The sequence below is a fragment of the Salmo salar genome, chromosome 28, assembly GCF_965601325.2.
Source record: "Salmo salar chromosome 28, fSalSal1, whole genome shotgun sequence".
In the NCBI taxonomy this organism is placed as follows: Eukaryota; Metazoa; Chordata; class Actinopteri; order Salmoniformes; family Salmonidae; genus Salmo; species Salmo salar.
In genome coordinates, this window is record NC_138318.1 from 41,365,001 (window position 1) to 41,382,272 (window position 17,272).

Below are 17,272 nucleotides of genomic sequence, written 5' to 3' on the forward strand. Positions count from 1 at the left end.
TTATCGATGGTAATTTGAATGCACAGAGATACTGTGATGAGATCCTGAGGCCCCATTGTCGTGCCTTTCATCCTCCTCCATCACCTCATGTTTCAGCATGACGATGCACGGCCCCATGTCACAAGGATCTGTACACAATTCCTGGAAGCTGAAAATGCCCCAGTTCTTCAATGGCCTGCATACTCACCAGACATGTCACCCATTGAGCATGTTTGGGATGCTCTGGATCGACGTGTAAAACAGTGTGTTCTAGTTCCAATATCCAGCAACTTCTCACAGCCATTGAAGTGGAGTGGGACAACATTCCACAGGCCACAGCCAACAGCCTGATCAACTCTATGTGAAGGAGAAGTGTCGCGCTGCATGAGGCAAATGGTGGTCACACCAGATACTGACTAGTTTTCTGATCCACGCCCCCTACCTTTTTATTTAAGGTATCAGTGACCAACAGATACATATCTGTATTCCCAGTCATGATATTCATAGATTAGGGCCTAAAGAATATATTTTCAATTGACTGATTTCCTCTTTTATAAAACCTTTTGAAAATGTTGCATGTTGTGTTTTTATATTCTTTTGTTCAGTGTACATAGTCAGGTAACTTGTATGACTTTATTAGCATTGTGATAAGTTAGTGTTTATAAATTGTGTTGCATTGAGCCTTCTAGTGTTCTTACCAATTTAATATACCTGTTTTTACAGGAAACTGGCCTAGCCTCGGGCTACGTTTGCCGTCAGAAGGAAACAGGAAGCTGACGGGTGTGTACCGCTGCAATCCAACCTCCCTGTTTTTCTACCTGCTTTTTCTTTCCCGACCAAAAAGCGCTGGATACACCTATCCTCGTCCTTCTCCTGTCTACTTTCTTCACAGCAGTGTAAAATGGTGAGTACTGGATGTTTTTTTTTGTTGCATCGATGGCGCTTCCTAAGCCAACATATTCTCAGTATTACTATATATTGTAGGGTTAGAGGTTAGGAAAATATGTCTTATGTTATGAAACTGAGAGAAACGGTTTTAAAAATAACTTATCAAATGGATAGTATAACTCTCTCTCTCCAGTCCAATATTTACCACACTGATAATTGTAAACCTCAGTGGGAATATATCCTGAATCTTTGGCTCTTTTGGCTCTTTTCACAACGTCCACAGTTACTTTCGCCATCTTCATTAAAGAGCAAACGTTTTTGTTGCGTACTCTTGCCATTCGGATGAAAGTTTTTTTTGTCTTACAATATGTTTTGGATTCTTCTGTAAGTAAGGAATATAAAAAGTTTAGGGGGCATTCGAACTGCCAAAAAAGTAGTGCACTATATAGGGAATAGGGTTCTATGTGCCCTGGTTTAAAGTAGTGCACTATATAGGGAATAGGGTTCTATGTGACCTGGTCTAAAGTAGTGCACTACATAGGGAATAGGGTTCTATGTGCCCTGGTCTAAAGTAGTGCACGACATAAGGAATAGGGTTCTATGTGCCTCGGGCTAAAGTAGTGCACTATATAGGGAATAGGGTTCTACGTGCCCTGGTCTAAAGTAGTGCACTACATAGGGAATAGGGTGACATTAGTTATACAACCAGCGCCCTCCTGAGTGTTTTGGCATCACCAGGGCGGTTCTACGACTAGTGCTGACTTGTTCCTTACTGTCTCCAGGAATGTGGCCGACAGAGGCCTAGACCACTCACAAGGAAACTATGTATGCCAAGAGAGAGACTAAGAAAAGTTACTGAGAAAGATCAGGGCCTGTATTCACAAAGATCAGGGCCTGTATTCACAAAGATCAGGGCCTGTATTCACAAAGATCAGGGCCTGTATTCACAAAGATCAGGGCCTGTATTCACAAAGATCAGGGCCTGTATTCACAAAGATCAGGGCCTGTATTCACAAAGCGTGCTGATTGGCCTTTTAGTTCATCAATGTGTTGACCCGGGGACCCGATCCAAGATCAGCTCACCTACGCTGAGACTCTTTGTTAACATGGGACCAATAATAGTTTCTCTCTCTATACGCCATGTATTTCTCTCTATACTCCAATCATCTCTCTCTCTCTCTCACTATACTCCATGTACAGTTGAAGTCGGAAGTTTACGTACACTTAGGTTTGAGTCATTAAAACTTGTTTTTCAACCGCTCCACAAATTTCTTGTTAACAAACTATAGTTTTGGCAAGTCGGTTAGGACATCTACTTTGTGCATGACCCAAGTAATTTTTCCAACAATTGTTTACAGACAGATTATTTCACTTATAATTCACTGTGTCACAATTCCAGTGGGGCAGAAGTTTAGGGCGCCTTTTTTCTCAATTTCCACCTGACTGACGTGCCCAGGGTAAACTGCCTGTTGTTCAGGCCCTGAAGCCAGGATATGCATACAATTGGTACCATTGGATAGAAAACACTTTGAAGTTTGTAGAAATGTTAAAATGATGTAGGAGACTATAACACAATAGATAGGGTAGAAGAAAAAGCAACCGGAAATGTTTCTTTTTTGAGAGGCCATGCTCTTACAATGGAAAGTATAGGGGCATTCTGAATTCTAGCTCCCAGGATGCAATTCCTATGGCTTCCACAGGGTGTCAGCAGTCTATGTTCAAGGTTTCAGGCTTGTAACTTCCAAAACGAATTAGAAATCTGAGTTTTTGTACAGGGACACAGTCTTGGAAATTCGTGTTTGGGCACGCGATGAAGACAAGATGCACCTGCTAAAATCAGTTTTCTATTGAACATATTTCTTTCTGTAAGAAATATTATAGTTTGATTACATTTTAGGGTGTCTGAGGAGTGAATAGAAACGTATTTTTACTTGTTGAAACAAAGTTTAGCGGTAGATGTTCGGATTCCTTTCTCTGCAAGTTGAACGAGTGGATTAATCAAATCAATGGCGCCAACTAAACTGACTTTATCTAACAAAACGACACTACATGTTATAGCTGGGACCCTTTGGATGACAAAACAAAGGAATATTTTCAAAAAGTAAGTAAATGTTTAATTGCTTTTTGTGAATTTATGAAACCTGTGCAGGTGGAAAAATATTTTGATGTGTGGCGTCCTCAAACAGTCGCATGGCATGCTTTCGCTGTAATAGCTACTGTAAATCGGTCAGTGCAGTTAGATTAACAAGAATTTAAGCTTTCAGCCGATATAAGACACTTATATGTACCTAAATGTGTAATATCCATCATTTTTATGATTATTTATTTGAATTGCCGCGCCCTCCAGTTTCACCGGAAGTTGTCCCGCTAGCAGGACGTCTAGCCTTTCAAACAGCTTGGAAAGTTCCAGATAATTATGTCATGGCTTTAGAAGCTTCTGATAGGCTAATTGACATCATTTGAGTCAATTGGAGGTGTACCTGTGGATGTATTTCAAGGCCTACATTTAAACTCAGTGCCTCTTTGCTTGACATCATGGGAAAATAAAAAGAAATCAGCCAAGACCTCAGAAAGAAATTGTGGACCTCCACAAGTCTGGTTCATCCTTGGGAGCAATTTCCAAATGCCTGAAGGTACCACGTTCATCTGTACAAACAATAGTACGCAAGTATAAACACCATGGGACCACGCAGCCGTCATACCGCTCAGGAAGGAGACGCGTTCTGTCTCGTAGAGATGAATGTACTTTGGTGCGAAAAGTGCAAATCAATCCCAGATCAACAGCAAAGGACCTTGTGAAGATGCTGGAGGAAACGGGTACAAAAGTATCTACATCCACAGTAAAACAAGTCCTATATCGACATAACCTGAAAGGCCGCTCAGCAAGGAAGAAGCCACTGCGCCAAAACCGCCATAAAAAAAAAAGCCAGACTACGGTTTGCAACTGCACATGGGGACAAAGATTGGACTTTTTGGAGAAATGTCCTCTGGTCTGATGAAACAAAAATGAATTTAAATCTATAACGTTATAACATTATACCTTTTTTAGAGCTTTTACCATCTTCATTCTGGAAAATTGTTTATACAACAGTTTCAGCTGACAAACTTGTTTGGGAAATGTTTATCTTTTCCCCCTAGGCTATGTCTGCCCCATGTGGGTGCAGCTTCCTCAGCTAAATGCATTCAGGTCAGTCCTGTCCAGGTGAGAGAGACGGCCTCTGGTTTTCAGGTCAGTCCTGTTCAGGATTGAGAGACTGCCTCTGTTTTCAGGTCAGTCCTGTTCAGGTGAGTCTTTCTAGGGCTACGTAGAGCTAATAGGGCTACGTAGAGCTAATAGGGCTACGTAGAGCTAATAGGGCTACGTAGAGCTAATAGGGCTACGTAAGGCTATGCCTTGATATGGAGTGATATTAAAGCCTGCAAAAAATGTAATCTGAATTTAACAATTTGACTTTAATCAATCACCTGGCAATGAATGAACTATCACATAAATGATGAGATCGTCAAACGCTGAGTGTTTTTGATGTGACTAAGCTGAAACTGCCGTTGCGGCCTTTACCCAGACCACCCATATAAATACTATAACTGCTTTTACTTCCCGCTTTGCTTTGGTGCACTCAAAATGGCTGCCAGTCCATTATGGCATCATTGACTTGAATAGGGAAGCCTGTTCTACTCATTCTAGTCCTGTGTGATAACCTGACCCTTAACCCCAGCTGGCCGACTCTCATCTTGAACCCAACGGGCTCTAACTGTTCTCTTCCCACATTGATGAGCTGCGCCACAACTTGTGTCATTGGTGACTTGGACTATTTGCACTTAGACTGGATGGGCTACTATGGTAAGCAGAATATTAGCAGCACTGGGTTTGCAGAGCAGTGAGGGTTCTGTTGACTAGCTCGCAGTGGGAAGGACTTGCCTCAGCAGTCAGATGGTGATCTGCAGAGCAATAAGTTCAGTGCCGTAGCAGCATAGAATGTCAGTATTATTGTGTGTGTGTGTGTGTGTGTGTGTGTGTGTGTGTGGGGGGCGATAGACAGAACTTTAAGTGACATTCATTTGACAGAGGTCATGAACTGCCCATATTGATCAGCACGGCAATTGATAAAACGGGACCATGTTTTCAAAACAAGTGTTTCTGAGCTTATGTCAGTACTACACCGGTAAGTTTAACGGTTTTAGAAATCAGGGATGGAGACAGGCTCTATAGACCTCTATACATGAGTGGCTGTGTTGGACACCTACTGACCCCCCCCCCCCCCCCCCCCAAAAAAAAATATATTTTGCTCTCAATGACTTGGATTACAGGCAGGCACCACATTACAACAAGACTAAACAGCTCCATCAAGCATGATGGTCTTGTAAGTATAAAAGCAAAGCTTTATTTTCAAATAATAAAAACAGCTGGAAAAGGTAATGGGATGGGATCGGTGTTGTGAGTGAAGAATCCAATACTTTATCTTGTATGCAGAACAAAGAAAAATCACATTGTGGAAGCACCTCCTCTAAGAGTTTAAATGAGGCAGTTTTGAGAAGGTTTGAATCCTAAGCAACCTGCCTACACATTGTTTGAAGTGCAATAGACCAACATAGTTACTGTAGTAGGTCAAAGCTGTGTGCTAGACAACCTTGGTGGGTGGAATAGGCATTGTGGTACTTATGTGAATTTCCTTTATTCTTCGGGTCCAGACCAATGCCTACTTCTCACTTAAGTTTTTTTTATTTATTTTTAATATACTGTACATTGGTAGTGCAGTAAGGTAACATAACTATTGCATTGGTCTGGTAAACTGGTAAGTGTTGAGCAGTGAGCCCAGGGTTAATCTATTGGAGCGGATAGTCTTATCTGGGCAAAGTGAATATAACGGTACATACATCCACATGGTGCTGTGGTGAATACAAGGCTGGGACTGGCCATTGCCCTAATTAGGGGCTCCCGAGTGGCACTGCAGCAGTCTAAGGCACTCCATCTCAGTGCTAGAGGTGTCACTACAGACCCTGGTTTGATTCCGGGCTGTATCATAACTGCCCGTGATTGGGAGTCCCATTGGGTGGCGCACAGTTGGCCCAGCGTCATCCTGATTTGGGTTTGGCCGTCCATTGTAAATAAGAATTTGTTCTTAAATGACTTGCCTAGTTAAATAAAGGTTAAATAAAATAATTGAAAGACTCCAGATTAGCACATGAATAAAGACAGGGCTTTTTTTCTCCTCTATGTAAATAGCTATAACGTTAGTCAATGTTGCTAGCTAGCCAATTTTAGCATCAAACATAAGCTAGCTAGCTAAGTAACTCGGCTAGCAAGGTCACAATCAGATAGCAAACTAGCCAACTTAACAGCATTTACCATTTAGCTAGCTAGCTAGCTAGCTAGCAATAGCCAAGTTCTAGCTGGATAGCTAGCTAACGTTAGCAAACCATCAAACCATTAGCAAGCTAGCCAAGTAACATTAACTAGCTAGGCTAACTAGTTAGCTTGCATTATTGTCCTCGTTGATGTTCACGTTACACAACTAAAACTACTTAATGTTACTTACTTGAGCAAACATTTACATTCAAATCAGGTGCATGAACAGATGAGAACAAAAAAAACCGAGAAATGTTCAAAAGCATTGGTTTGAAAAAAATAAAGAAAATAGCTAGCTAAGCTATGGAGTAGGGACATCCCAAGGATTCAGGATTGCACGGACCCTAGTCTCTCCATGCATAATTCAAAATCCAGGCTAGTGAATTGGTGCTCCATCTATCTATATCAACTGAATGGGTACCGTGTATTGTTCGGTATTTCAAAAGGTTCCGTGGTGATAAATATAAATACTGTTCCAATGACTGTATATATGAAGATAAATACAAACAATTAAACTGGTCTAGGTGTTACATTTTCTTTTCCAGAAGTTACTGGAAAACCTATCGAGTATTAAACAGGTTTGAAGACTAGTTGGTGGATGGGAACAATGATAACATCCCTGTTGAGGCTTTTCGGCTTCTTCTGTGTTTTTTTTTAAGAGGTGCCGCTGTACATAGTGATCAACACTTCTTCAAGTGGGTGAGACGATTTAGAGAGTGGCATTTATTGCTATAAAGGGACAACAAAACAGCTTACAGCCTCTGGCTGGCTGTGGTTAGCTGTGAAGTGGTATGCCGATTTTGAGATTAGAGAAACTCCTTGCAACTGTCTTTTCAAATTAACTCATGACTAGATGGCCTGCCAAGGGCTTATACCGGTCCTATGAGTTCAGGCTACCCACCAGAGATGCAAGTCGCATCTTGAATGGCAAACTCTGCTCACCCGCCAGGTAGGAATTTATAGCCTTGGGCATAGGGAAAGCGGAAAATAGCAAGCGGGAGGACATTGTTGCTGGGCAGATTTCTTCTACCAAATCCTGGCACGAATCTAACAGATGAGCTACAAGCAAAGCAAAAAAACAGCAGTAACCAAAATACCAAATATGTTAACAACAAAAAAACTGAATCATTTGTTTTTGCTTTGTGCACATAAACCAATATTAATGTGGTATATTTTGTTTAAACTCAGACCCAGTGACTCAGACTTGAGCACTTGGACTTCAGCCATAGGGACTTGACTCGGATTCGAGCACAGGAGACTTGGGACTAGACTCAGACTCAAGGTTTAGTGACTCGACTACAACAGTGGCTTGTTAATTCCTAAAAATCGAAATAACTTCACATATCTTCATTGTAAAGGGTTTAAACACTGTTTCCCATGCTTGTTCAATGAACTATAAACAATTAATGAACATGCACCTGTGGAACGGTCGTTAAGACACCAACAGCTTACAGACGGTAGGCAATTAAGGTCACAGTTATGAAAACTTAGGACACTAAAGAGGCCTTTCTACTGACTCTGAAAAACACCAAAAGAAAGATGCCCAGGGTCCCTGCTCATCTGCGTGAACGTGCCTTAGGCATGCTGCAAGGAGGCATGAGGACTGCAGATGTGGCCAGGGCAATAAATTGCAATGTCCGTACTGTGAGACGCCTAAGACATCTGAACATCACACCTGCGGGACAGGTACAGGATGGCAACAACAACTGCCCGAGTTACACCAGGAACGCACAATCCCTCCATCAGTGCTCAGACTGTCCGCAATAGGCTGAGAGAGGCTGGACTGAGGGCTTGTAGGCCTGTTGTAAGGCAGGTCCTCACCAGACATCACCGGCAACAACGTCACCTATGGGCACAAACCCAACGTCGCTGGACCAGACAGGACTGGCAAAAAGTGCTCTTCACTGACGAGTCGCGGTTTTGTCTCACCAGGGGCGATGGTCGGATTCGCTTTTATCGTCGAAGGAATGAGCGTTACACCGAGGCCTGTACTCTGGAGCGGGATCGATTTGGAGGTGGAGGGTCCGTCATGGTCTGGGGCGGTGTGTCACAGCATCATCGGACTGAGCTTGATGTCATTGCAGGCAATCTCAACGCTGTGCGTTACAGGGAAGACATCCTCCTCCCTCATGTGGTACCCTTCCTGCAGGCTCATCCTGACATGACCCTCCAGCATGACAATGCCACGAGCCATACTGCTCGTTCTGTGCGTGATTTCCTGCAAGACAGGAATATCAGTGTTCTGCCATGACCAGCGAAGAGCTCGGATCTCGGATCTCAATCCCATTGAGCACGTTTGGGACCTGTTTGATCGGAGGGTGAGGGCCATTCCCCCCCCCCCCCCCCAGACGGTTGCAGGTGCTTTGGTGGAAGAGTGGGGTAACATCTCTGAGCAAGAACTGGCAAATCTGTTGCAGTCCATTAGGAGGAGATGCACTGCAGTACTTAATGCAGCTGGTGGCCACACCAGATACTGACTGTTACTTTTGATTTTGACCCCCCCCTTTGTTCAGGGACACAACATTCCATTTCTGTCAGTCACATGTCTGTGGAACTTGTTCAGTTTATGTCTCAGTTGTTGAATCTTGTTCATACAAATATTTACTCATGTTAAGTTTGCTGAAAATAAACGCAGTCGACAGTGAGAGGACGTTTCTTTACATATCATTTATGCTGTTTTGCGAACGATTCGTTCTTTTTTGAATGACTTTTATTTTTTTATTTTTTTTTTACTGATTCGAGAGTCATGATTTTCTGAGTGACCCGTTCATTTTAGTCGTTAGTTTGACCTGCTAGTGCTGGCCGCAAATGAGTCCTACAGTAGGATTAATACATTAATCCTCTGGCTCAGCGGCTCCTCCGACCATCAACTGCATACAGGGAAATCGATCATGAGCACAGAGACGAAACATGTTTAGAACTGTTCATTGATCATCGCATGGTGCAAAAAAATTAATGAAATGAATTGATTATTGAATGTTATGATGGACACCGCTTTGTAGAACTAAAACAGAAACTCAGACTCGCTGCTCAACAAACTTGAACCCGAGAGCGAATCGTTTTTAGGGGGGGGGGGGGGCTGTAGTTCCTCAAACGACTGTACTTATCACCCTCGTGGCAGTCGAGCAAAGAGTCGTTCAGAATCTAGTCGGCTGTGGCCACAACTAGACCTCGTTTAAAATGTTTAAAGAAATAATCGTATTTGTATGCCTAGCGATCAACACATGTACATTTGTTTTTTTTAAAGCATATTTTTTACAAGTCTCAGTCACAAATGACGGCTCCAATAAGCCTCCTATGCTAAACGACCATGTAAACAAGAGGCTTGTAGAATCATGACTCTCCAGTTTTCAGTTAATCTTTCACCGTTAGGCATTACTGACTCAAAATGAACAAAATGAGTCAAAGATCAGAGTCAGTTAAAAGAGCTGAACTTCCCATCAATAGTCAGGAGTTTTTTTTGGGTGTTCCAAAGATTATGGTCACTTGCACAAAAAAAATATGAAAATAGCTAATTACACACACACACACATTGCCAAACTTGTCAGTCGTTCACTTACTGTAAATGGTAAGGAAGCACAAAGATCCGGCGGATGGAATTCTTTGCAGTTTGGTTGTTTTCAGGAATACATTTCACCCGCACAATTGGGCAACCACATAGCAGGCTCACTTGCCCGACTGCTGAGTTCAGTTGCCCCGGTCAACCCTTTTTAATGTCAATCCCTGCATGTAAATACATCTGTAAGGTTACAAGGTCCTAATTTGGAAATTAAGATTTCCTGCTGTTCAAACAATGGTTATTTCAATTACTTTATATTCTAATTGATTCTTCAAGATTATATATTTCTAAGGAGCTTAGTACAACTGTCTGACCACAAGGTTGGATTCTTCTTCTTCTCTCCTTTTTGACCGTTGAATTCTTCTAATTCTTCTTCTCTCCTTTGTGACCATTGTATTCTTCTAATTCTTCTTCTCTCCTTTGTGACCATTGTATTCTTCTTCTCTCCTTTGTGACCATTGTATTCTTCTTCTCTCCTTTGTGACCAGGCCTCTGGAATAGCGGTTCATGATGACGTCGTCCTCACGTTTGACAAGATCAGAGTTCGCCTCCAGGGGGCTGACAAGCAGGAGCAGCTGAAGCTGGTGCTCTTCAAGATCAGCGACGACGGGAAATGTATCATCGTGGACGAGGACAAATGCCTGAAGGTCAGAAGCTGCATATATAATAGTATATAATTATCAGTTAATAATATAGGACATTTAGCAGACACTTTTATCCAAAGTCCTCTTATCCTGGTGTTGCAAGCGCCATTCTGTACCAACTGAGATTCAGAGGACCAAGTATTTAGGCATTTTTAAGCCCTTTTTCAATTCCTATTTCCTCGATTCCTTGCATCCTCTCTCCTCGCTTCGTTCTCAAAATGAATTGGAGAACAAGGTCCAAGGGGAGGGACCTCCCCTCCACCCTCATATTACTGAGATGGAGTCAAGGAGGTAGGATGCGAGGAATCGCAGAAAGAATTTTGGGGCTACATCCTAAATCTCATTAAAAAAATCTCCGGTCAAAAGTAGTGAACTATATAGGAAAGGGGGGGGGGGGGACCTAGTCAGTTGTACAACTAAATGCATTCAACTGAAATGTGTCTTCCGCATTTAACCCAACCCCTTCTGAATCAGAGAGGTGCAGAGGGCTGCCTTAATCAACACATCCACGTCTTCGGCGCCCGGGGAACAGGGGGTTAACTGCCTTGCTCAGGGGCAGAACGACAGGTTTTGACCTTGTCAGCTCGGGGGATTCGATCCAGCAACCTTGGGGTTACTGGCCCAGCGCTCCTACCCACCAGGCTACCTGCCGCCCCCCCCCCGTAGGAAATAGGGTGACATTTTGTAAGCAATCGGAGAGTTCGGGCAACTTGTAGAATGGGCGCCATGTTAGCGCCTTGCCTTTTTTTTAAGCATTAATTTTATCCAATGATGGCAAGTAATAGCTACTTTGTTCTAATCCTAGACATTCAGTTACACGTAGCGTTGTTTAAAAATCAGAACATTCTGTATAATGTAATTGGGAGCTAACGTGACTGCCATATAATTATGTAGTGTCATGTTAATGTATCAAAATGCAGAAACCGCAATGTCCAAACTTTCTTACTATTATAACTGGGGTTAGGGTTAGTAACGTGAACATCTGGGGAAAAAAGCTCTATATAATTTATCAATTAATCAATTACCAATCAATTAAGGTCAAGGACCTGAACGGGGAGGAGGACGTATTCAGGAAGATCGTTAACATGATGCCGACGGATGACTGCCGCTATGCCCTGTATGACTGTTCCTGGGAGAGCAAGGACAGCCCCAAAGAGGACCTGGTCTTCATCATGTGGTAGGTTGGACCGTAGAGTTAGAATAACTAGACTTGTAATAACTAACACTAACCCTTAGGACCTGGTCTTCCTCATGTGGTAGGTTGGCTAAAAAGTGAGAATAACATATAGGTTAAAAGAGTTTGAATAAATAGATTACAATAATTAACCCAGTACGACTTGTTCCTGGGAGAGCAAGGAAGGTGGACTATAGATCATAGTAGGTAGGTTGGACCATAGAGTTAGAATTACATGAATAACGTTACCATGGCAGCCATATTGAATGGAGTGTGTGTGTGAGAGAGAGGATTTGTTATTAATTGACTCAAGGCAAAATGTTTGTAACACTTTCTAAATGTAGTATTCTTCTGTTTATTAATTACAGGGCTCCAGAACACTCAACAATCAAAAAGAAAATGAAATACGCCAGCTCAAAGCAATACATTAAAGCAAAGTTCCAAGGTAAGTGTAATGGGTGCGTGTTGGTGGCAGGGAAGTCAGGTGCAGGAGAACAAACTTGGTTAAAAATAAAATAAAACGGAGTTGTTTAATAAATGCTGTTTTAATAAATGCTGAAAGAAAAATAAAAATATAAAAGTCCAAAATAACAAAAAAAAGTGGGGTACAAAAACCCGTCGCACATCAACATAATACACGCACAATCACATACAATCAAACAATCTCCGACAAGGACATGGGGGGGGGGGAACAGAGGGTTAAATACACAACATGTAATGAATGGGATTGGAACCAGGTGTGGTAGGAAGACAAGACAAAACCAATGGAAAATGAAAAGTGGATCAGTGATGGCTGGAAGGGCGGCGACGTCGACCTTCAACCTTTCCAGCATCAGATGGAAGAAAATGGACTGAAACAGGGAGACTGGCTTGTCCAATAAAATACTCTAATTTTCAAACGCCTTCTATTACGTGACTTTAAGCTTTAATCCACAGTTGGATTTATAGATGAATCATTATTCAAATCAAATGTTATTCATCACATGCTTCGGACTAACAGTGAAATGTTTCCAATACAGAGAGAAAGAAAATAGAGAAATAATAGAAAAGTAAAACGTAATAATAAAAGTAATAATTAATACACAATGAGTAATGATAACCGGGCTATATACACGGGGTACCGAGTAGATAATAACCTGGCTATATACACGGGGTACCGAGTAGATGATAACCTGGCTATATACACGGGGTACCGAGTAGATAATAACCTGGCTATATACACGGGGTACCGAGTAGATGATAACCTGGCTATATACACGGGGTACCGAGTAGATGATAACCTGGCTATATACACGGGTTACCAGTACCGAGTAGATGATAACCTGGCTATATACACGGGGTACCGAGTAGATGATAACCTGGCTATATACACGGGGTACCGAGTAGATGATAACCTGGCTATATACACGGGGTACCGAGTAGATGATAACCTGGCTATATACACGGGTTACCAGTACCGAGTAGATGATAACCTGGCTATATACACGGGTTACCAGTACCTAGTAGATGATAACCTGGCTATATACACGGGTTACCAGTACCTAGTAGATGATAACCTGGCTATATACACGGGGTACCAGTACCTAGTAGATGATAACCTGGCTATATACACGGGTTACCAGTACCTAGTAGATAATGATAACCTGGCTATATACACGGGTTACCAGTACCTAGTAGATAATGATAACCTGGCTATATACACGGGGTACCAGTACCTAGTAGATAATGATAACCTGGCTATATACACGGGTTACCAGTACCTAGTAGATAATGATAACCTGGCTATATACACGGGTTACCAGTACCTAGTAGATAATGATAACCTGGCTATATACACGGGTTACCGAGTAGATAATGATAACCTGGCTATATACACGGGTTACCGAGTAGATAATGATAACCTGGCTATATACACGGGTTACCTAGTCGATGATAACCGGGCTATATACACGGGTTACCTAGTCGATGATAACCGGGCTATATACACGGGTTACCAGTACCGAGTCCATGTGCAGTGGTACAAGGTCAGACCTATTGACTCTTGAACAATGTAACTTAGAAATGCCTAATGAGCTGAGTTCAACTGTCGTACCCAGTGGTATGGTGAATGAGGCGGCCCGGGGGGGCGGATGAGGCGGCTCGGGGGGGCGGATGAGGCGGCCCGATCGGGGCACAGACCCAGTTTAGGGGGGCCATAAAATGAGGAATTTTAATCGATACAAGGTGGATTTGTTTCAATATAATTATGATGGTTCAACGCATTAAATGCTTCAACTTAAGGTTTGGTACGTTTCCCTGTCCAAATGAATCATAAATCAATTCCAAAAGTATTATTAGTGTTTGCGTTCAAGGTCAGGATTTTACGTCTCTACGGTTTTAACGGGACGTCCTAGTTTTACACACGCTTGCACCATTTTGATGGGCTTTATGGTAAGGACATCTAGCCTAATTTACTGTATTATCTTTGACTGTGTCATGAACAAAAAACAACTCCCATGATGTTTCCATCTGATTGTCAAACAAATCACTTCAGAAAGCAGGTTAAGTAGGTAACCTGAGCACGTTCGTCTACTCCAAAATAAGTCCAGCCTCCGAACACCTGCCATTTCAATAGAAAGGGACATCTATTCAAACACCATCAGTCTACAAAGTAGTGTGTATTCATGGATGCCAAGGGAAACCAGGCTTCCCCCAAAAATATTTTACAATAAAAAAAAAACAACTAACTTATACAATTATTTCTCATCCGTGTTTCATAATTTTCATTCAATTCACTAGAGGCTGAATCCATTTCACCAGAGAAGCATCCGAGCGTGGCAAACAGCTCCTCTCTGTCTCAGTATGTGTAAACATCAGATACATGATCTACACATACTGAGACAGAGAGGTGCTGTTTCACTGTCCAGACAGCATCAGATACATGGTCTACACATACTGAGACAGAGAGGTGCTGTTTCACTGTCCAGACAGCATCAGATACATGGTCTACACATACTGAGACAGAGAGGTGCTGTTTCACTGTCCAGACAGCATCAGAGAGATGCTGTTTCACTGTCCAGACAGCATCAGATACCTGGTCTACACATACTGAGACAGAGAGGTGCTGTTTCACTGTCCAGACAGCATCAGATACATGGTCTACACATACTGAGACAGAGAGGTGCTGTTTCACTGTCCAGACAGCATCAGATACATGGTCTACACATACTGAGACAGAGAGGTGCTGTTTCACTGTCCAGACAGCATCAGATACATGATCTACACATACTGAGACAGAGAGATGCTGTTTCACTGTCCAGACAGCATCAGATACCTGGTCTACACATACTGAGACAGAGAGGTGCTGTTTCACTGTCCAGACAGCATCAGATACATGGTCTACACATACTGAGACAGAGAGGTGCTGTTTCACTGTCCAGACAGCATCAGATACATGGTCTACACATACTGAGACAGAGAGGAGCTGTTTCACTGTCCAGACAGCATCAGAGAGATGCTGTTTCACTGTCCAGACAGCATCAGATACATGGTCTACACATACTGAGACAGAGAGGTGCTGTTGCGCTAGCTTGGGTGCTTTCTCCGGCCAGATTGCGTCTTGCTGTCGATACGTGCCTATTCAGAGACTACCTATCAGATCTCAGAATTTCTAGGGGGGGGGGGGGGGGGGGGGGCACTGGGGTGGCCAATCAGATTTCAGGGGGACAGGGACTGGCCACCCTGGGCCACACCCTGGACACGCCCCTGATCGTACCTCATCAGAACCCAAAATATAAGATTGTTTTACTCCAATGTTTGTAAACAACATAAATGTAAACAAATACTGTATAGACTCATAACATGGATAAAACTATCATTTTTATATCATGGATGGTCAGTCCTTGCATACATAGTGCTGTCTATGAATTAGAGTGGTTCCATTTCTCCAGGCCCATCCATCCATCAGCTTTTTACCAAAACAGAGAAGGGTTGTCCACTTTGTTATTGTTTCAACTGCGGATTCTAGCGCTCATGAGCCTGATGAATGACATAAATTGTAGACTAGTGACCTAGGGTGGTCTAGCATGCTACGCCAGGTCCTCCAGAACTGCAGCATGGGGTTTGAAACCTGCCTATTTCAGCACAATCTACTTTTCTTTTTTTTTTTCAGCTCCAATAAACTAACTAAAATATGTGAGGATTGGGACTGCCCCATTTCTTAAAAAAAAAAATAATAATAATTGAAATGACTGACTGGCTGTGTTCTCGTGTGTTTCACAGGTCTGAAGTTTGAGTGGCAGGTGAACGACATGTCAGACGCCAAAGACAGCTCTGTCTTCATCGATAAGCTGGGAGGGAGAGGAGTCGTTAAAAAACTGGAGGGGAAAGCGGTCTAAGGTCCTGACTACTGATGCCGCCGTGCAACATGCAATCGAAACCAGACCTGGGTTCGAATACTATTCGAAATCCTTCAGATACTTTTCAGCGTTTGCTTAAGGCTGCTTAAGAGTGCCAGGTGGGCAGTTTTTTTATTATTTAGTATTTTTATTAAAAAATTTTTAACATTTAGGGATTTTCTACTGATTGCAACAGGCAAGCTCAATCAAGCACAGCTAAAATATTTAGAATTATTTTGAATAGTTCTTGAACCCAGGTCTGTTCATAACACAGATACAAAAGCAGCCCACTGTCGGTGTCTCCAACTGACCTGTCCAACGACGAGAGTACAGTGGTTGATTTGGTCTTTGTAGAAACATGCCTTGGTCAATGAAATAGCTACTCCATGTAGTTGATACATTTACTTTTTTCCAGATGTCACTGCTCCACGACTTTACACAAATTCACATGTATTTCCTGTAACTTGGGATCCTAGTATCATCCTAGAATGTGCTTTTATTTGTGTTATCTTGTGTCTCTGGACACAGAGTCAATAGACAATCATGTGATTTTATTTTTTTAAGCATACCATTGATATCACACCTTCCATGGTTGCTGATGTTTTGTTTGAATTGGAAAATGTCACAAAATATATTGCTAAAAAAAGGAAGATGCCTCCACAAAATGTCGATGGCAGAAGGTCCGCCACATTATAATAAAGAGAAACTGAATTTCCCCTGGATGGGTCTGTCTGTCTGTCTGATCATTATTCCGTTTGTTACCACAGAGATTGAAGAAAATATTTTGATTTCACCTCATTTGAACATTCTGTCATAAAGAGCTTTATGTTGAACTTAATCCCCCCCAAAAAAACATGTTTTCATTTAAATTAAATAAATAGACAATTTTTTAAGTGCCAAATAAATGAACAGGGTTGATGATTTCATCTTAAATCAGCCATAAATCCTCATGAGAAGACAGGGGAAATGGAGGATTGTTGTGTGCAACAAGGAAGGGCAATTGAATGCAATGCGTCACCACAAGAACAACAACAGTGTTGGACATGTTGTGCTCGGCCTGCTCAGTTTTCCACCACAAAACATCAGAACATGACCAAAAAGAGTAGGACCCAGCTCATCTACTTTTACACTATGATTTGACTATCGGATGTTCAATGAATCTTTTTGAAAAAAAATATTTAAAAAAGGAATATTAAAATGTTAAAATAGTTCAGTTCAAGTAACAGGGTTGACTTTTAAAATGAGGGATTTAAAAAAAAAAAAATGTTTACCTTAAAATGAATCACTAATCACTTTAAATAAATA

The 17,272-nt window shown here is 42.0% G+C and overlaps 1 protein-coding gene across 2 annotated transcripts in view; it reads left to right on the plus strand.

The window, feature by feature from the left end:
* Positions 1-16,689, plus strand: part of LOC106589988 (cofilin-2) — a 25,258-nt gene extending 8,569 nt beyond the window's left edge. For both annotated transcript variants that reach the window (XM_045710279.2, XM_045710280.2), the window contains exons 2-6: positions 703-883; positions 10,262-10,420; positions 11,455-11,594; positions 11,960-12,036; positions 15,852-16,689. In XM_045710279.2, coding sequence (XP_045566235.1) covers positions 881-883; positions 10,262-10,420; positions 11,455-11,594; positions 11,960-12,036; positions 15,852-15,967 — 495 coding nt within the window. In that variant the 5' untranslated portion in view covers positions 703-880 and the 3' untranslated portion in view covers positions 15,968-16,689. The remainder of the gene's footprint in view (positions 1-702; positions 884-10,261; positions 10,421-11,454; positions 11,595-11,959; positions 12,037-15,851) is intronic.
* Positions 16,690-17,272: the final 583 nt, after the last annotated feature.